Source organism: Centruroides sculpturatus, unplaced genomic scaffold (assembly GCF_000671375.1).
Source record: "Centruroides sculpturatus isolate CEXI.00-Female unplaced genomic scaffold, Cexi_2.0 scaffold20, whole genome shotgun sequence".
In the NCBI taxonomy this organism is placed as follows: domain Eukaryota; kingdom Metazoa; phylum Arthropoda; class Arachnida; order Scorpiones; family Buthidae; genus Centruroides; species Centruroides sculpturatus.
Window position 1 is genome coordinate 760,163 of NW_019384333.1, and position 22,808 is coordinate 782,970.

General features: G+C 27.8%; 1 protein-coding gene across 1 annotated transcript; it reads right to left on the reverse strand.

Moving 5' to 3' along the window:
• Window positions 1–401: 401 nt before the first annotated feature.
• On the reverse strand, window positions 402–22,524 carry LOC111630891 (UPF0505 protein C16orf62-like). Its single transcript, XM_023375052.1, has 18 exons — window positions 22,356–22,524; window positions 17,640–17,736; window positions 16,658–16,882; window positions 12,967–13,108; window positions 11,484–11,557; window positions 11,276–11,404; window positions 11,120–11,204; window positions 9,139–9,216; window positions 8,909–9,053; window positions 8,744–8,837; window positions 8,600–8,677; window positions 8,340–8,509; window positions 8,163–8,274; window positions 4,014–4,130; window positions 3,859–3,912; window positions 3,565–3,794; window positions 3,409–3,489; window positions 402–681 (listed from the first exon to the last, which is right to left on the reverse strand). The coding sequence occupies exons 1-18, from the start codon at window positions 22,367–22,369 to the stop codon at window positions 495–497; spliced, it is 2,112 nt and encodes a 703-aa protein (XP_023230820.1). The 5' UTR covers window positions 22,370–22,524; the 3' UTR covers window positions 402–494.
• Between the last annotated feature and the right edge of the window lie 284 nt (window positions 22,525–22,808).

Here is a 22,808-nt window from a genome sequence, read left to right on the forward strand (position 1 = left end):
CCGCTAGTGATGTGGCGCTACAATATTTGGCTATGTCTTGGCTACTTTAATATTATTTTTACGTGTTTTAGCTGGCAACACTCATTTGACCATGAAAGGGAGCCAGTATTTAAACGAGGCTTAATTTTCTAATTTTTAACGATACAATAGCGACGATTATTTTAAAAAATTTTTGTTACGCATAACATCGATGAAAATTCAATGCGAAGTAGATTAATAGCGATATACTAATATACTAATTACATGGGCTATAATAATATACTACATTAATAATGGATTTTTTCATACTTTTCGGTTATCCGACTTTTCAATTATCCGACCAACCCCAGTCCCCAATTGAGTCGGATAATCGAGGCTCTACTGTAATTTACAAAATAAAGTTTTATACTGATCTAATATTTTTATTTTTTAATAAATATTCTTGATAACAATTTGGCAAAACATTTAATGCTTAATGTACAAAAAGTTGTATTTAAACAACAATTACCATGTTACTAAAAATAGTTAAATTTATTTACCTGAACAAGCTGCATTATTACAAGATCCAAATTACTAAAGGTAGCACGTGCTTCTACATAAAATGTCAATTGCTGTTCAAAATCACGACCAAAACTTATCTTATGTATAAAGCTACATATCAAAGAAGAAATCTGTCGTTTTTCATCATCCAAAGTAAGAGCTCTAAAGACAAGTAAAACCAATAACTTTACTTAAAGATTTTTTAATGTAAAAAATATCAATGTGTGTATTACTGTTTAGAGTTTGTAATATTTTCTTTAGCATTTCCATATGCAATACATTTAAACCAAATCCTTTGACAGTATTTAACCCTTCTTAGAAAAAGATAACATATACCACTGTCTGTTGGCATTATGTAAAAATAATTTATTTTGCAAATACTTTCAACAGTATATAACTGTCCTCCTTCAAGCAGAATTGTTCATAGAAAGCAAAACACTCAAAATTCGAAAAAAGAACCAACCAACAATCAACCAATGTTTGTTGATGTCAAGATCTTTTACTTGAATTTCAAATGTCAGTTATATACTATTGAAAGTACTCACAAAATAATTATTTTTATGTAATGCTAACAGTGGTATATGTTATCTTTTTCTATTAATATTTGGCATGTATAGCTACTTAAAACTTTATTACTAACCCTTCTTAACTCAAAATTTAGAATGTATTATTTTTATTGATTATTTAAGTTGATATTTTTAGACAAATTTATCTTGTTTGTTAAAACTATTTTCAATGAATATTTTTATATATAATGTTTTCACATTTCTTAATTGACATGGTATATTACCTGATAATATTACCTGACTTTCATTCACACTGTTTATATTTCATTTTAATAAATAAATCTGCCTATTTTACTGAGATAATAGATACAGTAGAGCATCAATTATCCGACCCCCGATTAACCATCACATAGTTTAACCGACCATTCTAGTCGGCAAATTTCAAATGTCCACTAGTGATGTAACACTGCAATATTTGGCTATGTCTTGGCTACTTAAATATAATTTTTGTTAGATTTTTGTGTGTTTTAGCTGGCAACATTGGCTCAACCATTGAAGGGAGGCCAGTATTTAAACAAGACTTAATTTTCTAATTATGAGTGGTTGTTTGTTTTGTGAGCAATAAAATAATTTAAAAATCATTTTTAACGATACAATAGCAACGATTATTATTTTAAAAAAAATTTGTTAGACTTAACATCAATGAAAATTCAACGCGAAGTTGGTTAATAGCAATATACTAATATATTAATTACATGGGATATACTAATATACTATACTAATAATGTATTTTTTTCATTCTTTTCATTTATCCGACCAACTTGAGTCCCCAATTAAGTTGGATAATCGATACTCTACTGTAGTTATATTACAATATATATATATATAATTTATCCTTATGATTACATTATTATGTATACTATCTTTGTCTAATCATCTTTTATCTTCAACTTTTATTGCAGAGAGAGAGTGATTTTTTATACTAACCAGAAACAAATCTCATTGTACAAAAAGTCTAAATATTTTTTAATCTAAATCAGTGTTTTTCAACAGGGGCGATATTGCCCCATGTGGGCGTTTTTCCATGTTCAGGGGCGATTAGCAACAATTTATATTTTGGGGGCGAAAAACAATTTTCTGGGTAATAGTAAAACATTATATTAAGAATAATTAGATATTTTATTCATTATATTGTACAATAATTAAAGAAATAACATTATACTAGTCACTAGTCTATTCAATGCAGTACGAATTTGGCGTTAGCCTTGTCCCTTGGCATCAGAATTTTGTAGTGAAGGGGCGATACTATGTAACGGTTTTATTGAAGGGGGCGATATTACATTGAAGGGGGCGATGATTCATTAGAGGTTGAGAAACACTGATCAAAATACAAGGTGCATTCCATAAGTAATGCGACCAATTTTTTCATCACTTGATGATACGCCATATCTAGTTCTAACCTGCTGCACTAGGTGGCATGGGGTGTTAGCTTAAAAACTCACTCGATCTCATTTGCTTCCAAGCTGCCGGTGAGTGAGGACGTTCATCCCCGTGAACCCCATTTTGAGTTAATGTAACACGGAGCAATGGATCATTTTGTGAAGCAACGTTACGCTATCAAATTTTGCGTTAAACTTGGGAAGTCTGCCACCGAAACCTTTACATTAATTCAGCTGGCCTTTGGGAGAGATTACTTGTCAAAATCACAAGTTTTCCAATGGCACAAGTCACCCCACCCAAGAAGGCACACATGAGCAAGTCCAGGATCAAAACCATGCTCATTGTCTTCTTTGACGTCAGAGGCATTATCCACCATGAATTCGTACCTGCCGGGACCACTGTAAATGCAGCTTTCTACTTGGAAGTTTTCAAAAGACTGAAAAGGAGGGTCACGCATTGCCAAAGTGACATCAAGGACATGTGGAAACTTCATCACGACAATGCACTAAGCCACAGCGCCTTCATTGTCAATGATTTCCTGACCAGGACCCACACTCCATTGGTTCCACATTCACCTAACAGTCCCTGGTTCCCGCTGACTCTTTTTTTTTGTTTTCTTGCTTAAAAGGGGCCATGAAAGAGACATGAATCACGTTGGGACATGATTGAAAACATCAAGGTTTATGTTACATCAGCTCTAAAGGACATTCCAGAGAAGGCCTTCCAGAATGCGTTCCAGGCCTGGAAACACCGCCTTCACAAGTGTATCAATGCAGGAGGATGCTATTTCAAAGATTTTTGACTAATTGTAAGAATATGTTCAATAAATGATTTTTTATAAATTTGGTCACATTACTTATGGAACATACCTTGGTATAAATATATATGCATGCATACTTATATATTATAGTCAATGTTTTTTTATAATAAAAATAATACTAACGTTACAGAATCATGCATTGTCTTGCAAATAAACATGATGGCATTAATTATAACCGGATCGCTTGTTGGTTCTATCTGATACCTAAAAATTAATCAGTATAATTTTCTAAAAAAACAATTTATAAAAAAAATAAAATTGTTTATTGCTTAATCTTACTTGATAAATGCTTCCATGATCATTTTACAAACATCTACTTTAACATTTTCTTTCTGAAACATATCTAAGAAAGGCAGAAAATGATCCATTGTGAAGAGTACAGAAAAATCATGGATATGAGCAAGAATTCGATCTACTACTCTCATTAATTGTGGATAATGATTTTCAAAAGCACGATCAGGAGTCATGTGTTTAATGATATCACTAAGTAGCGTGTTAACATTTCTTTTCTGAAAAATGATCAGATTAATGTTCCAAAATAATTAAATGATATGGAAAAATATTTAAACTTACTGTAAAATGTTTTGCAGGATATTCTATCCATATTTCAGCACAAGTAATGTACTCCTTAATGATAAAAAAAAAATTATTTATATCAAATACAATTAAAAAAATATTGAATATATATTTTAAATAATAAATAATCAGCAACTTATCAAAAAACTTACTAAAGGATTTTTAAATTTCATAACTATTTTCCACACTTCATTAAGTATCTGAAGACGCTGATTCTCAGGAGGATCTGCAACTACTAAACATAATCCAAGAGTGCGAAATAATGTATGCTGAAAGATAAAATAATTACTTTCTAACCACAAATAACATTATACATAAAAAATTATGAAATAATTTAATTAATATTAAATAAAATCTATTTGTCTTATTTGTTTTTATCTTATATTTTCTAACATTTCAAAATATTGCATTTTGAAATATTAGAATCTGAGAATTACACCAAATATTTGTTTTATTAGTTATGATTTATATAATTATTATGATTGCATCAAATTCTAATTTATGGGTTGTAAATTACTTAGAGCATACAGAAAAATCTACGATTATAAAAGTATTATATATACAGAATTTATCTTTATAATCTTCGTAAAATAAATCTGAAGTATAGTTGTTGTCTTCTCTTGTAAAATGCATTAAATTAATCATTAATACATTGTTATATTTATTGTGATTTATGACATAGACAGAAGGCATTCAAAAAAAGTGGCCAGATGGCAAATAGGTTAAGGCGTGAGCCTACTGCTCTGGGGATCTTGGAATGGATCAGGTATGGTCAAAAAATACCAGAAATTTTTCAGGAGTGGTGGTTTTTGTCTCAAGTATGTTGGGTTCTGTTCCTCACCATCTGGATACCTCCTTGTGGGCTTGATAAAAAAAAGCCCTCTAGAGTCCACAAGACAGAGCAAAACAAAATTGATTTTAATAATTATCTATTTCTCTGCTACATTCTATTGATATTTATTAAATTAATATCATTATGTAGTGATGTATTTATAAATAATAAAAACTGAAATAAAATGATTTTACTAATATCCTACTACTGCAACAAAGGTAACTCATAAAAAAATATTTACATTATTTACCACATATTGAGATTTTCATATTTTTTGACATGTCTCTCTCAAAAATGATGTATGAATTTGTGTAAAATACCTCAAATGAAATAATATGACATTATTAATATTCTATTTGTCTTTCTTTTTTCTTATTTGAAGTACTTGTGTTTTTCAATTATTAGATTGTTTTGCTTTAATAAAGATTACATTATTTTAAAATAAATTACTTTATTGCTTTTATTAATATACAGAAAGGCCAGTGATGTAAAATTATTTAAATTAGAAGTGTTTCTGAACTTGATCTTTGCAATTTAAAATTCAAATTAAATAATTAAATAAATGACAATAATAATTCAAATAGAGAGAATAGGTCTGTAAATTAGCATAAAAAGTGCTTTTATTTAAGTATTTATGCCTCTTCAGTTTCAACAAACAAAAAAAGAGCATTTGATTTTAATTTTAAATTAAATACATGATTTATCATTAGCAAACATTTTCATTAATAATTTTGAAATAATTCACATTTGTTACTTTCAGATATTGATATATAGAAACAATGCCAGCTTTAATCACAAAAAAATTACAATATATACTCGAGGCTAAAATATTTCATAAAATTTATAAGCTATTTGTATATATTGTCTTTGTAATGTATTTGTGTTCTTATTATGTTAATAAAAGACATATATATATATATATATAATCAAAATAACTTAACTGTGAAACCTCCATTAATGGACACTCTCAAATAGTAGATGTGAGATCCTGGGGACCCCCCTCTTACTGGTGGGATAGTGACTAATAAATGTGTCACTATCACAAGGACATGCCACTAGACATAGGCAGTGACACACAAACCTTCACCAAGTCGTCACCATCTCATGATAGAATCTTGTGACGATCCACCAGACAGATTGTGTATAGAGAAGCCTGATGAGTGATCAGTGAAGATAAAAAGAGCATGCACCTGATCTTCAGCATAGACTCCACCATAAACCAAAGACTCCTCCCATTCTTTGGACTGATTTGTCTCACTCTCTCCCTGAACAACTCCAAGAGGTATTATACTTAGGGCATTGTAAACTCTCTCTCGGTCAATTAGTGTATAAGTACTTAGATATTTGTTATAGTTCAGATCTTAGATGTATTGTTGCCAAAGATGCTGATTGGGCTTGTATATAGACTTAGTGCAGTAGTTCTTGTGTAATCATTACTTTCATTTTGTTCATTAAACTTTTGATGTTTAACCTGCCTGTTAACCTGTTTTAGTCGAGAATTGGACTTACCCACCAACCCCTCCACTTGATCCTGCCTCTACTCCGACAGTAGATAACAAGTATAATCACAAGTTCAGATGCATAAATTTATCTTAACTGGTGTCAGACCTGACAGGAGAGGAAAATTCCACAATTTTCCCACCTCTGCCCATAAACAGAGGAAACAAACCATCCAGTGACAACATGAGCAGACATCACAAGTCTGATGCCAAAAAAGGGGCTTAGAGAAATCACCTCTAACCTCTGGATTCTCACACAGATATCCCTACTTAACAAACATTTTTACAATTCCCAGACCCTCCAAATAAGACATCTATAATATTTACCTCTAGTGAACACTAAATAACAGACACTGTCATCTATAACCTACCTTATGAAAATGCAAAGTCCTGCCTTCAATATTCTAATAGAATTAATTATGTACAAAATATTTTAAAAGAAATCGTTCAAATAATCTTTCAAAGGATGAATTTTGACAGTAGGTGTCAAATAAAAACTGGCTTAAAATAGGAATAGGGAAAGAGGGAAGATAAATAATATACTGCATATATATGTTAATTATATGTGCTATGTATTGTAAAAACTAAACAATTATCATTTTCTGTTAAAGAAGACTAATCTGGTTAGGCTGTCAATTACCATTTATCGTCATACATATTAATGTTATTATACTTCTGTCTTATTGTTGGAATTAAGCTTATGGCACCAAAAAACCGTAAACTTTTTCGAAGTTATTCATTCATTTAACAAGAATCATAGTACAGTAGTAATGAAAAAGAAACAGTTTTAAGGTTAAGACAACAGTATTTATTTGGTGGAAGTTCAAAGATTGTGTTATGAAGGCAATTTGCCAACCACTTTTAAGTGTAGGAAGATAGTCATAAATGCAAGAAAACCAAATATCATTTATGATTTTAACAGCTCTGTAGTGGCTAAAGTAATTTTTAATAAATCATTTATTGAAAAAGGCAAAAATATTCAAAAAATTACACTTACTTGATAACTACAAAGCAGACAAATCCCTATATCGATTTTTATTAGTTGCTTAGAGCTTAAATGACATTATAAATGCAAGAATACTGAATACATTTCTTACCCTTAAAGTGGCTAGCAAATCACCTTCCTAACTTGACATTCAAACTCTTGTTGCTAAAACTGACCTTCACCCACCCCTCTGTTCGTAATAATGGTTTCATTTTTCTTTTTCATTACTTCTGTTTAGGTAGTTTTTGATGAATTAATAATTAATCAACGTTTATGTTTTGTCATAATTTTTATGTTCCATTTAATTAAAATATCCCTCTAAAGTCTGTTATTTAGAATTCAATTAAAATGTGATTTTTACAGCTAAAAAGATAAATATTATACTATATATATATAGTATATTATTTATCTTTTTAGCTGTATATATAATTAACATATATATATGTATGTACATATATATATAATTAACATATATAATATATAACAGTATACATATATATCCAGAAATTTTTCAGGNTTTAATCTGTTATTATAAAGTGAAGAATATGATGGATTACAAAAACATCAAATTTACATTAAGAATTGAAAATACCAAACAGTATACATATATATATATATATGTATACTGTTTGGTATTTTCAATTCTTAATGTAAATTTGATGTTTTTGTAATCCATCATATTCTTCACTTTATAATAACAGATTAAAATACAATATGGCTGCTGGCATGTACTGTACCTCCAAATAGCGGACAAGCTTCTCGGTCCCAATGGTGTCTGCTATTCAGATATTATACTGTATTTAACAATATTCATCAAGATAAAAACTAATGCATTTATAGAAATAAAATAGTTTTTGTAAATATGAAAATTTGAAAAAATTCATTGGTCTCTCTGATGTAATTTATTATTATTTATTTGATAATAAATACAAAATTACCATCATCATATTTAATTAAGAATTATTAAAAAAAATTAAAATCTCACTTTTGGAAAACCAGAATCATCACACTCTTTCATAATTTCAACAAGTTCTGTAGCTCGATGGGCAATAAATTCGGGTTTAAAGGCAGTCATAATGGAATTCAGCAGAAGTGCACTAAAATTTAATTTTTGTTTTTTTCATACAGACAGTTTTTATATTTTAAACTAAAACAATCTTACCTATTGCATTGACTTTTGCATTTTTGAAGAACTTCACTTAATGTTGTTTCAGATGCTTTATATGCAACACATTGTAAAATCCAATCCAAAGCTGGAGGATATAACATTAAATATGAAGGCATGTCTACTTGTTGTTTACTCAATACCATCTGAACCACTGGACTCTGAAGCTGAATCATAAATAATCAAATAGTTTTAATAAGAATTAATAGAAAAATATTTACATAATTAAATTCAATCATATTAAAATCTATACTTACTTGATTATAACTGAGCAAAAAATCCCAAAAATTACATAAAACATGTTCTTGAACTTCTGGAGCTATAGACATCCCAACCTAAAAAATCAATAATTATTATAGCCAATAATAATTCTTTTGCTTATATATATTGTGACTACTTACTCTACACAAATAACATCGTGCATATGCTGCTACTAGAGGGTCTCCAATGCCACGAATCATTTTTGTAAGCCTCATAAGAGCATTAGAATATTCTCTATATAATTATTTTAATGTTATTTTTAATTAAAGTATCATAATGTAGAAAAAATTGAAAAATATATTAACCCTTGAGTAAGGAAACTATATGATTTTAAGATTGCTGTTTCCATATAGAAACGAGGAATTAATTCTCTTATGGAAGCAATTTTGAAAAACCAATTTCGACAAGTTTCTTTTGCTGTTTCAGGTACTTGATCAGGAGTAAAATTTTCTAAAAATATTCAAAAATTAATAATAATAATAATAATTATAATATGAATTAATATTTAATGAAAATTTTGACTTTCTCAACTAACCTGGAAGAGGAATGGGAATTCTACTATGAGGTTTATAACTGTCTGCCTTATTATGAATCCTTTGATAAACTAATTTCCCTGTAAATAAGTTTAATTATATTAAACAAAATCTGTAGTAGTTTTAGATAATTGAAATAAATTATATCCAAAAATATATATTTTTAGACAGAAGCAGATTTTAAAATACCTTTTATAAAAAACTAGCAGGCACACAGTAATTACATCACTAATATATACATGATATAAAAGAAATTTAATAAAGATTGTTTTCATGTGGATTGTATTTGTTTTGTTACATTTAAATAATTATAAGGATCTTTAGGAATCAGTACATGAGACTATCCATAAATTACATAATGCTATTTTGACACTTTTCAACTACCATCTACCATCCTGTAACTGGGTTCTATTTGATTAAGACAGTGTAACACATGGCCAATCTGTGAAGGAGAAAATGCCTCCTGGGAGATCTTTTATGGGAAACTGGCTCCTATTTAGGCATTAATGACATGAAGAAAACCCAGAAAATTCCAAATGGCCAGCCCTTTGGTGAGATGCACTTGGCCACTGGTGGTTCCTGTAACTGGGACTGATTTTTATATTTATACAAAATTTATTTTACATTATTTTCTTATAAGATACTATGCTTTTTTTTGAGCACTCTTAGATGGACAAGCCTAACAATCTTTAATATCAAGTCCATAGTTGAGTGCTCAAACTCAGGCTTGATATTATGCCACATTTAATGAGGAGGAGTTCAAATTTAGTATGAACAAGAGTTTGAACTAGAGGACAGCTTGTTTGACTTGGAAACAGTGCCAATTTACCTGTAAGGTCTCATTTTGTCTTGTTTAGTAGCGGCGCTGTTGTCGCCACATATCACCATGTTTGAAGGTCCATATCACTGTCTGCTCTAGCCGGTAAGCTTAAAATATTAAATCACTTATCTATTAGTTGTGTTACATTTGTTTCTTCATCCATAAAGTTCACTCTCATCTTATCTAAACCTTACTGAAAATTGACTACTGTCAGATTACTGGAGATGTCAAATTAGCAAATTGCCAGATTACTGAGATTGTATTCTATAGAATCAAATTAATATGTTTATCAATTTTTATATATTTAACAACAAATGATTTTCATTTATTTTACAAACAAAAAGAAAATTCTTTTGTTTGTAAAATAAATAAATAAAAATCATTTGTTTAATCAATTGATTCCACCCCCATTCAACATTTATATTTGCATTAACAATAATAATAAAAGTATACAAATGAAATGTACTTAAAATTTTTCTGATAATATATTAAAAAAAAAACTTAAAAGTCTTTATACAACCAATTTTATCAATAAACTTTTCTTTTATCATCAATTTATCATTTTCAATATACAGACATACCACACAGATCACCACCTTAACTAATGTTTCCCCAATATAATATATCTTAGCTTTAATATTCAACTTCATGCCATATATGTATATCTTCAATATAATGTTTTAGAACTAACATTTATGTAGGAAAAATTTATATTTGTCCTGAAAACTCAATTTTTAACAAAATAATGTGTAAAAAAGTCTCAAATTACAATGTAAATATAATTGGTAGAATGTCAGAATCACATTTGTAAATGATTTAAAAAGTATGCCTTCTCAAATTTTTCAAGCTAAAGTTTCCATCTCACTTGAATAATAGTTCATCAAAGAAAATTATCTTGGTTTTTATTCAAAATTTTTTTCATCTAATTAATTTCTTCATTGCTATGTTATTTACCATGTTCTATTTATTAACAATAATAATTGATTGATGATCAAAGAGCAATACAGTAGTCCCTTATTTATCACTTGTTTGGGGACATTACACTTCTTTGTCTTTCACATATAAAAGTGCCTTAACCAACAATTTACTTTACTTTTAAAGACAAATTTACGATTAAATTTTTGTTTTTGCATGAATAAAAAGCAACTAAATTTAAAACTTACCAAAATTATCCAGTATGTCTGTAATCAAAACAAATTTACTAGGATAGAAGTGGATCACTGAAGTATCAACAAGAAGTTTTGCACACTATAAAATAATAAAATTGATTTTAAAAAGTTATAATTAATTAAATTCAAGCATTTTAATTAATTTCTTACTTGAATTGCAATTTTCAAAGCTTTCACTCTCTGATCTTGTTCCCAAAATTCTTTTAAAGCTTGATTAAGTTCTTCAATTCTATTAACATATTCTTGCTGTGTTAAATTTAGCATCTCTTTAACAGATCCCTACAGATGATAAATCATTGTTAAAATGTTGCAAGAACTATTCATTTTCAACTCAAAAGCTGTTTTAAATTATTATTACCTCTTCAAAATCATCCAATTGTTCTAATCGAGTTTTGACTTTATCACTAACAGAACTCTGAGTCTTCATGATCACTTTAAAATAAACATTTTAAGAATCAATTTAATATAGTTCCCGTCCAATAAAGAAATCCGTTACTTTAAGTAAAAAAAATAGTCTATTACAGAAAATACTGTTTCTAGTTTTGCTCAAAATAATTACATTGAGCAAATTATCTTCTTACTAGATCAGTATTTGTTCAGTCCATCCTAATACAGTAGATAACAACAGAAATTATCGTGGAATCTTTCTGGAATTAGCTATGTCAACTGTATCATTCTAAAGGAAATTTATAAAATACTGAATGGCAACTACTCATAAGTTCAGAATCCAATCACACCTGTATTCTGACCATACACATGTGATTAAAATATAAAATTAATGCACTGTAGAACTAGTATAATTTTATTTTTGCAATTTGATTACATTGTTTACATATAATGAACAAGAAACACATGATAATTGATTATCAGTATTTTCTTTTATAATTAAATAATTAAACTGCACAACTGTTGATACCCTTTGTTTAATATTATTGTTTTGAGTTTTCTAATTAAAATTATATATATATAAAACCTTTTAAACCTTTGATTAACTAACACAAGGTGTGTTTCTATTTCAACACTTGGCAAAATAAAAACACACCTTGTGTTAGTGAATCAAAGAAACTTAAACAACACAGTTTCAGAAGATTTAAAACCTTTTAAACCTTTCAACTTTGATGCTGAAGATATATTGCTGTGTAATCTGCAATAATTTTCCACATCATAATATAAACCTAAAATCATTTTACTTTTTATTATGTTTCAACAGTGCAATGGTGTCTTGTTGTTGGTTACTTGTATAAAAGACTAATTTACTTCTTTCCACAAATAGAATATGTCATTATTTACACATTCATCCAATGAACATCACCGACTAATCTTTGTTTAAAATAAGTTTTACATTTAGCTTAAGATGTTTTGTCTTAGATAATCTGTAACAATTAACAGCATATGGCCCTGATATCTTGTGATAAGACTTGTCTTCTTTACTGCAGATGTGAAAAAAGTTTATTCTAGTAGCAGATTCTTTTGCATCTGCCACTAAAATAAACTTTGTTATAGAATATCTTCCAATGCAACTGGTTCTTATACACATTTGATTTAATTATTATATTTGATTAATACAAAAATTTGCAAAAACATTAGAAGGATAATTATGTTCAAAGAAATCAAAAATCATACCAAGTGAGTATTGCAATCTTTGTGTAAAATTTTATATATACACACACACACACACACACACATGTATGGTAAATAAAATTTATTTTAAATTCCTATATCATACTAATAATTATAATTAGATTATTACAATCAGGAATTCAGTTAAAAATTACAATTCAAATTAAAGTATGATTTTTCACTTTAAATAAAGAATCAAACTTAACATTCTATTATTTTACCTTTCTCTCCACCAGAAAGAAAACAAGTGACTATAGAAAGCTTCTCTGATGTTGTATATTTAGTCAAAATAGCAGATCGTTTGGCAGACCATGGTTCAAAATTATCCTCTGCATGACTTCTCCTTATTTTTTCTTCCTTTTGCTGAAAATTTTATGATAAAATTAATTACATATACAAAATAAATTACTAGATTGATTAGAAATACTCAGTACAAAGATAACTCATAAATAAAAAGCATCCAGTTAATAAAATATTGTACATTCAATGACATATCAATTGTGTACAGATAGTCAAAAAGTTTTTGATAATTAACCTATCTTACAGTGATGATTAAGAAATTTTTTTACCAATGTAAGAATACTAAATCAATAGTTTATAATCAAACAGAAAAATGCTAAAAGTTTGTCTATAAGCCAGAAATTGTTTATTTGATTAAAACTTTGAACTGATCTGAAGATGAAGCAATTACATTCCGAAAACATTAATCAAATAAATGATTCTGAAGTTCTAGAAATTCTTCTAGCATAGAATCAATAGGTTTATGGAAGATAAATTGCCTTAGAATAAAGAATTAATCATTATCTCCCTTATTTCCAATTATATCAAAGACTATTTCTTCTTCTCCAAAATCAAATTAACATTGAAAAGAAAGAAATTTGAGGAAACAGTAAATAATTAAAGTAAAAGTTAAAAAAAAATCAATGATAGAAAATTTCAATAAATTCAAAAAGTATCCAAATAATTTGAGTAACTATAGAAATGTTTTTAACATTTTTATATTTACTCATATTACTTTATTTTTTAACATTACTCTATTTAACATTTTTTTTTAACAGCGTTAAAAAAATTTTTATTCTACTAATCTGATTTCATCTAAATTTACATAGATCTAGAATTTAATTGTCAAACTCCTATTATCATATGAAATTACATTCAAAAAATTACAATTTTTAATGCCACCAGCTTTTCAAATCTACATATGTATTATATTAACAATTTCTGTTAAGTTGTATTTAATAAACTGTTTTAGTTAAAATGTATAATGTTAATTTGTTTTAATCTAAAACAAATTATACAACACTAGGTAACCCAATAGTTCAATTACTGTCAACTCACTTTAAATCTATAAAACAAATATTAAAGAAATTATTAAAAAAATTAAAATAAATTTAAATGTGATTATCTTTTGTGTGAAACAATGCTAAAATAACTTCTATAGTTACGTCGCAAAAAAAATTTGCAATAATTTAAAATATTGTAATTAAAGGTTCAGAAAATGCATGAAAAATTAGATAAACAATAATACAATTATTTTTAATAATTTTTATTATTAAATACTAAACCTAGATCTATACTACATAAATTAATCCTAAAAATTAATTAAAAATAAAAATTTAATTAAAACTTTGGCCTTTACACCAAAACAGAAACCAAAATTAAAAATGAAATTAAAACTAATTAAAATCAAATCAATTGAAAATTAAAACATTTTTAAAAACCATTTAAAACTTGATTTGAAATTTTCAAACTGTAAATCAAATTAATTTTAAAATTAATTTTTGTGGCATAGTAAACACTAGTATTGTGTTTTATTCCAAAGACACATGGCAAATTTTTCATTAAATTTGCCATGTGTCTTTGGAATAAAACACAATACTAGTGTTTACTACGCCACAAATATAAAACAGGACACGGTTTCAAAAAACAAATTTAAAATTAATGTTATTTGTGTGTGATGATGCTTTTAATACCATACATATACTGTATGTAACATATACATAACATTTTGCTTAGTAGAGCATCAATTATATCCAAATACTGATCAACAGAAACATCAGTTAACTGAAAGCGTTCCAATCGGCAAATTCAAATTTCCACTAGTGCTGTGGCGCTGCAATATTTGGCTTTGTCTTGGGCTATGTCTTGGGCTACTCGAATATTATTTTTGTTGGTATGCATGTTTTAGCTGGCAGCACTGGCATGACCACAAGAGGGTACTTAAGGACACACCAGTATTTGAAAGAGGCTTATTTTTCCCCATCATGAGTAGTGAGTTTTGCTCGTTTTTTGTGGTGTTTTTCTGAGGACTGTGTGTTGGGATGTGTTATGCTGAATAGGAACGTTTTTGATACTAAACTAACTTCCAAAATATAATTTTTTTTGTTTTTTATATTTTTCAATATATTTATTTTGTTTGTGCAAAATAAAGAAATAATTTTTACCAATACAATAGCCACGATTATTATTTTAAAAAAATTTTCATTAGGCTTAACATCGACGAAAATTCAACACGAAGCAACACTCAATGGAGAAAAATTTCAACACGGGTTAGGTTAATATATTTTTTCATACATGATCAATTATCTGAAAAATCAGTTATCTGAACAACCCCAGCCCTGAACTGTTTCAGATAATCGATGCTCTACTGTATATAAATTATAAATACATCTTATATTTAATACACACTACCTATTTCAATAGGAACAACAGTATCATAAGATAAACATTTGATAGGCATATATATGTATATATATTTTTGGTGATAACATTTCTAACAGCAAATATAACAATATCTACCTGTTAATTACTGTTAAACAATAAAAACATTGGTTTATTATTTTCGTAAGAAATTCAAATTTTATATATTATCAAAAATTAATATACATATATATCTAATTACTTAATATAAATTTAACATTTTATTTTACAACACATTAACATTTTAACAAATTGCAATTGTCATTACAAATCAATAAAAGATTTCACAAATTTAAAAAAAAATTAATTAATTAATTAATTTTTTGATCAAAATTAATTACGAACAATCAAAAATGATTTCAATTTTCATANCAAATGCAAGCACCATGATATAAAGACGAATGAGTTTTACCAATTTTCTTTGTATCTTTTATGTCCCATACATATATACTGTGATCACTATATATTAGTTTTTGCTGTATTTAAACAGGCTACTTTTACGGATCATACATTTTATTATTAAAAATAATATAAAAACAAACTAAATCTGTATTCTGTATATAACCATAGTTGCAATGAGAGCAAACAAATAGCTCTCTTCAATTCCAAGTCTGAGCCAAAAGTGAAGTCTTTCTGTGTTTCCTATCTGTATGAAAAGACCCTTCCTTCCTTTTTGTTAACCCTTTCCATAAATTCATGCCAAATCCACAGAGGAAGTTAACAGGTGGTCCTTTTGAGAAACAAATTGTAAATTCCACAGGCAACACAGTGTAACCTACTTATATGCTACTTCTTTGTAAAGTGTTGATTTCAGTTTCGGTGGAGACGGAACATTTTGTTTTTAACATATATACAGTTTTACATGGTTATTAGTAAAATAATTTGTTTAAAAACTATTTAAATAATACATATGTTTAAAAATGTTAAATCTAAAAATAAAATATCTCTGGAGTATTAATGAGTAATATTATACACTTTATATCTGATTTCAAGCAATTTTTCAAGACAAACAAAACAAATAACAAACAAATACTAGACCTCGCCTTCAAAAATTGCTCAAAATCAATTATAAAGTGTATAATATTACTCATTAATACTATACAGATATTTTATTTTTAAATTTAACATTTTTAAAGAAGTATAATACCAATCCCATTGCTTTTAATTTGAATTTATAAATATATATCTGTATTTATACAATTTCAATCTTACTCTTTCAAGCATGTTCACTTCAGCAGCCATTTGACTGAGAGGATCTGATGCAGCAAACTGAGATAGAGGATCCATGCCTTCCAGGGCAAAACTTAAAGGATGAAGTGGATCATTTCCCCCATTCCAACTTGATGTAAGCATAGACTTCCTAGGAGTACCCTGTATTGATGAAGAAGCACTACTGGTTGTGCTTCCAACTCTTCTCTTAATCTTTCCTTCTTGTACCTTAATTTAAAAAATTTAAATGCAAATCTTTAAAAATTAATCTATTAACCACACAAAAATTTAAACTGTTAACTTCAAAAATTTTTTAATTTAATTTAAAAAATATAATGATACTGAAAAAACTGCATTAAAATATTATGATATTAAGTAAAAAAAAATATTAAACTAACTATTAAACTTTAAATTTTCAAAGAAATATCCAATGAAAATTACTACTGAATGGTAAATTAGCTCAGTAATGCTTGTCATACTTGTATAATTATGACATAATTTAATATATTACACACACACTTTCTAAAGCATTATATTGAATTGGCTTAATTAAATTAACAGAAAGTTGCGGTTTAAATTTCATACTTTTCAGATTATAAATGCATTTTGCTTAGTAAATATTTAATTGATGATCAGCAGATAAAATAAGGTGATGCTATTTACAGATTTGTTGTCATGCTATTACTTAAACTATTGGCTAATCTTTTTAAATACATTTAAAAGTAATTAGATAAAAACTAAGAAAACAAATTTAAAAATATACATAAACAACTTTTTTCTACATTTTTACACAGTAAAACAAATTCTATTGATTCAAGAACATTGTAAATTTAAAACAGGCTTCTAATATTAATATTCAAATATCTCAAACAACATATTTATAAATGTAGTTTTAATGTATTATGTGAGATAATATTGATATGTTTATTATAAACAAAAGTCTGTTTTTTTTTAAATTTCTAACTTTAAAAATAAATATACTTACAGTTACCGTTAAAGGTTTGAGAGGATGATTAATAACCTCTTCTGCAACAATCTGATTTTCTCTTCTTTCAATTTCATAGTTTTTCTGTAAGGATTGCCTATTTGAAAAAATAAATTAATTGATTACTTTGTCATTTACATTTTCATCATCATACAAATTACTATTAATTTATAACTGAAATAAAATATCTTAATATTAACTATTAATTAAAATGTTAGTTTTGAATGTTATAATTATTTTCTCTCTCTAAATTTTCATTTATTATTCATAATACAAGTTTGCTCAAATATAGTTATTATAAATAAATTTTTAAATGTAGACAACATAAGATTTATATAAACTATTCCTTATGTATTCTTATTATTTATATCATAAACTTTGTTTAATCAACATTCTAAGTTATTTTTTTAAAAAGTTTTTTAATGAATTTATTTGATAAAATTTTTACCACATTAGTTAAAAAACTGTGACAAAATCTGCTGAATTTAATAATCCTTTATTCACTTTCATGTTTCAATTGCATGACATACTGATTTTCCTTTTTAGACCATGTTCAATGTTTGTGACACATGCAGATGAACTTTTCAAGATATTTGTTTCAGCTCCATTCCTTTTTAAAAAATGTAATTTAAATTTCTTAAAAAAGATAATTATATCAAGCCATTTTGAATGAACTTTTTTTTTATCACTCTTTTGATAGATAAGTAACCTTAAAAAATCCAGCAATGGGTTTCTTAACTTTCCTGACAACATTTAAAACTGCATGTGTGGTACAATCAGTTATGATATTTTATTAAAAACTTTTTATATTTTTAATTATTAGAAAATGGCAAAAAGCTTAATTTTGAGGGTAGGGATATGTTTTATAAAAACCTGTAAATGATGATAATGATTAAAATAGTCATTTAGTCTGACTCTACTTGAGATGACACAAGACCCCCTCTATTTCCCCGCCCGTCGACCTTCAACCAGCAAAATTTAATAGCATCAATCCCCCTAATACACAATTTTTCCTGAAAAATTCCAGAAATTTTAGACAAAAGGCACAGGAGTTATTAAGTTTCAAAAAGGGTGAACAAAATTGTGCCTCCCACACAGAAAAACCCCCAAATTTTTTTGTATTTCTTGACGTTTCAAGGTTCAGAGTCCAAAAATGTAAAAATCTTGGGAGGTCATGTTTTTGACCAATCGCCATACTTTCCCTCTATTATATAAAACAGAGCTGGGAAAGAAAAAAAAGAGGGTTCAGTAGATACCACAAAGTTATTGTTCCTGCAAATGAAGTAAATAAAAAAGTGATTGAATTTGATAAATATTTTCATATTATTTACTACTAAAAAAAATTACTAAAATAGCTTATTTAAAATATTTTTGTTCATAAAGTTATTTTTATACAGGGCTATAGAGTGTAGACCAAGACATGATTCTCAGAAAATTTTAAAAGTCTGACTCCTGCTTCTAAATAATAATTTAATATATACTTTGATTATATTAACTCAGAATAGCATTTCATCACTATCAAGTGAATCATCAGGCATTCCTATTGAAACTGAAAGTACTAATCTTTTTTTCCCACAGGGTTTTTCATTATCACCACTATCATTTCATCTTTAACCAGACATTGGCACACAAAATGTTTTCCATCTGTAGTTTAGGGACTGTCAATAAATGGTCATACCTCATAGAGAATGAAGCAATTTGGAATGTGACACAATGTGAAAGGAGGAGGAGAAATTATCTTTGTAATGACCATTAATCAATATCATACATGCTTCTTTTTAACATAATACCATCCTAAAACATTATTTAAAAATTTAGTATTTTTGTACTTAATTTATATAAGAAAATTAAAAGATACCAAGATGTAAATTTGTATCATATAGTTAGTTTACTAGGGCTGGTAACACAATCTGTTACAGACACAGTAAAGTGATTGGTGCAATTTTTGTGATTGTTATAGTATATATTATTATAATATACATAATCATATACTGTACTCATATATTCAGAGCCATGGCTACAAAGTAGCTAAAGCCTTCTAGACTTAGTCAGCAGTCCCAGATACAATACGTGTAACATACGCTTTTGTTTTCATCATATAAACTTAAGTTACTGTTAAGATTTTTTATGCTTGAACTTTAGCTGATAGTCCTATTGCTAACTGGAAAAAAAAAAACAATAAGAATTTTTTCAGCATGTCTAAATGACTTATTTCTGGCTATGTGATTTTGTCAGTTCATGTTTTTACAAGTCTGGAGTCACACAAATGTTACAATAAGTAACATTATGAAACTGTTGTGCTGTTGCCTGAAGTATGAGTTCAGGTCCACTAGCTAAAATAAAATGTATTTCAATATAAATATCTGAAAAGAAAATCAACAGTTATTAGTGACATGCAAAAAGATCATGAAGTAGGGGAATGATCATAACATAAGATCTTGCATTACAGGAGGGTAAAACTCCTATTAGGAGGTTAATATAAAGTACATAATAGAAAAAACAGCCATTGGAGTAAAAGTCTATCATTTTTACTACTCGAACTCCACAGCCCTGTTTTTATATCCAGTATTGGCTTGACATTTTCATTGATTTAGTCTACAGTATTAGAAGTATTTTTATTAATTTTTATATAAATCTATTTTGTTTGAGTATAATAATAATAACTTTACAGAAACAATTTTCATAATATATATTTACAAATTTATATAAAATTGTTTTAATTTAATTTGAAATAATATTTTTGTAGTACATTTTATTCCAAGTTATTAATATGTAATATATTTTTAGAATAATAAAGCAGATGTACTGTATGTAAATACTCAAAAACAAGACAGGACAGTTATTTGTTTTGCAAGAACTGCTAGAATTTAAATGCAGATTTTCTACTTAATATATTTTATGCACTATTTGAGATAAAACCAATTTCCACATTTTTTTTCAAAATTTTATAAAGGTAATGCAGTGAACTACATGTAACTTTTTCTCACATAATACAAATATAGAATCTATATTGTTTGTTTAGTTTAGTTATGGCAACACTTGGGTGATGCCTTCTGGGAGGTCTTTTTAAGGGAAACTGGCCCTTATTTAGGCATTACAGACATGGAGAAAACCCGGAAAACTCCACATGGCCAGCCCGTCCAAGCAAGGTGCAAACCCACGACTGAACTCCCAGTGTTCAGGGTACAAAGATTGCTTGGCCACTGGCGGGCTCCTATAGAATCTATATAAAAACATACATAAGATAAATATACAACATAAAAACATGCACAAAAAATAAAACCAAATTAAATAGAACAGTTTTTAGGATTATAAAAACAAATTGTTTTTTTACACAAGTTTTTAAAAGACAAAATTCAAATACAAAATTTTGGAAATAAACTAAATAATCCATTTAAAGATTTCTGTGCAATATTTCACTATATATATTATTTTAATGTATTTTGACTAGTTTATTATTATTATTATTATTTTCTTTTCCCTCAATTGGGCACCTTCATTTAAAAATGAATCATTCTAACTTACAGATATCTAAATCATATAATTGTCAATGTAACTGGGATGGTTGAATATCCAAGATGGTAAGGCATCAGTCTTAGTCTGCCAAAAGATCTGGTATCAATTGCAAGTGGTCAAAATAATAAAGACGAACTACCCACTGTGGTTAAGTGCAATTTGCACTGGACATGAAGGGCACAAAACATAGCAAAGCAAAAAGAGCTTACAAAGAAACACAAGCTACATAACCTCAGAGTTAAAAATTTTCATGTCAGTCAATAGGTGTATTCAACAGCTAATGTGTGTTGTCAAGTACAATGCAATGAAAGCAACATTTTCATCTCGACTCTAAACAGAAAATAATGAAACCTAATAACTAAATAGATCCATATTGAAAATAACGTTAAAAAAAATACCGGTATATAATTTAATTTTGATAAGCCTACACAACACAGTGAACAAAAAGAATTTTAACATGGTAACTGCAGTATCAAATTTTTTTAAAATGCCATCTATCAGTAAAAGTGCAAAACAACTCTTCGCAACCACCCTAACCACCACTTTCCACGCAAACAAAATTTATTTGCCGATCTTGTCTGTTTTGTTTGCTCTCTTCACTTTCGTGCACTTAGTGTCCAGTGTAAATTGCACCTCACGCGGCCAAATTAAATGATGCATCTTTGACGATGCGTAAAGTTTAAAGAACGTTAACGCTTTTGACCCAGTTAATGGGCCATCTAAGAGGGCCTTTTTATATACCCGTTGCAGGTTTGTCGGGCCCATGACTGATGAGGAATGGGGCCCGATGTATTCGAGACAGACCGTCCGTGAACCATGCTCCAACGGGTTTGACTTTGGGGCATGGTTCACAGAAGTCCATCTCAAATACGTTGGGCCGCATTCTTAGTCAGTCATGGGCCCAAAAAACCCACAACAGGTATAGAAAAAGGCCCTCTTAGCGCCATTGATGTGGAAAGAGTAAAAATAATTAATTAAATTGGGAAAAAGTGTAAGCATTCATAATCATATTCACATAAAACAGAATAATTAATAATACTCTGTGCAATTTATTTTTAATAAACTTATTAAACAGAATTGAGAACTTTTAGCAGATTCAATATATAAAGTTGTAACTTTAAGACATTAATTCAGTTTTATTCATTTAAGTATTGAATTTATAGTATTGTCACTATAATAAAAGAAATAAACTTATCTTACCACTGATAAGTCATTTTGACTGAATATCAATTACAGAAGCCTTAAATAATATTCATTTATTTATTTATAGCTGTATTTTGTCAACTAAAGACGTAAACTCTAAATTTCTATTATAAACAAGAAAACAGACGACTTTTAGAAAACTCCCACCATCCCATCCTTAAGTCAATTTTACGTGTCAGTGCTGCCAAGCATTTTTAATCAATTTTTTTTTTGTTAAATTAAATCATTTAATTTTAAAATATTTTTAAAATTAAGTTTTAGAATATTTATATTATTTCATTGTTAACAATTAATAGTNAGAAATGTTCTTTCATACGATTTGAAAGGATCTAATAAAGTATACTTATATCCGAGATAATAATACACTCTTTTATGGATAATAGTAAACATTAAACTGACGTGTTGCGTTATAAACGGGTTTCTCGTTAGTAAAGAATCCTAATTTTTTTA

Bases quoted from the DNA above. Each gene is read 5' to 3' on its own strand.
- LOC111630891 (XM_023375052.1), bottom strand. The intron at 8,678-8,743 runs GTAAGTAGTCAC...TTGATTTTTTAG, and splicing joins CACGATGTTATTTGTGTAGA to GTTGGGATGTCTATAGCTCC. The intron at 3,795-3,858 runs GTAAGTTTAAAT...ATCATTTTTCAG, and splicing joins ATCCTGCAAAACATTTTACA to AAAAGAAATGTTAACACGCT.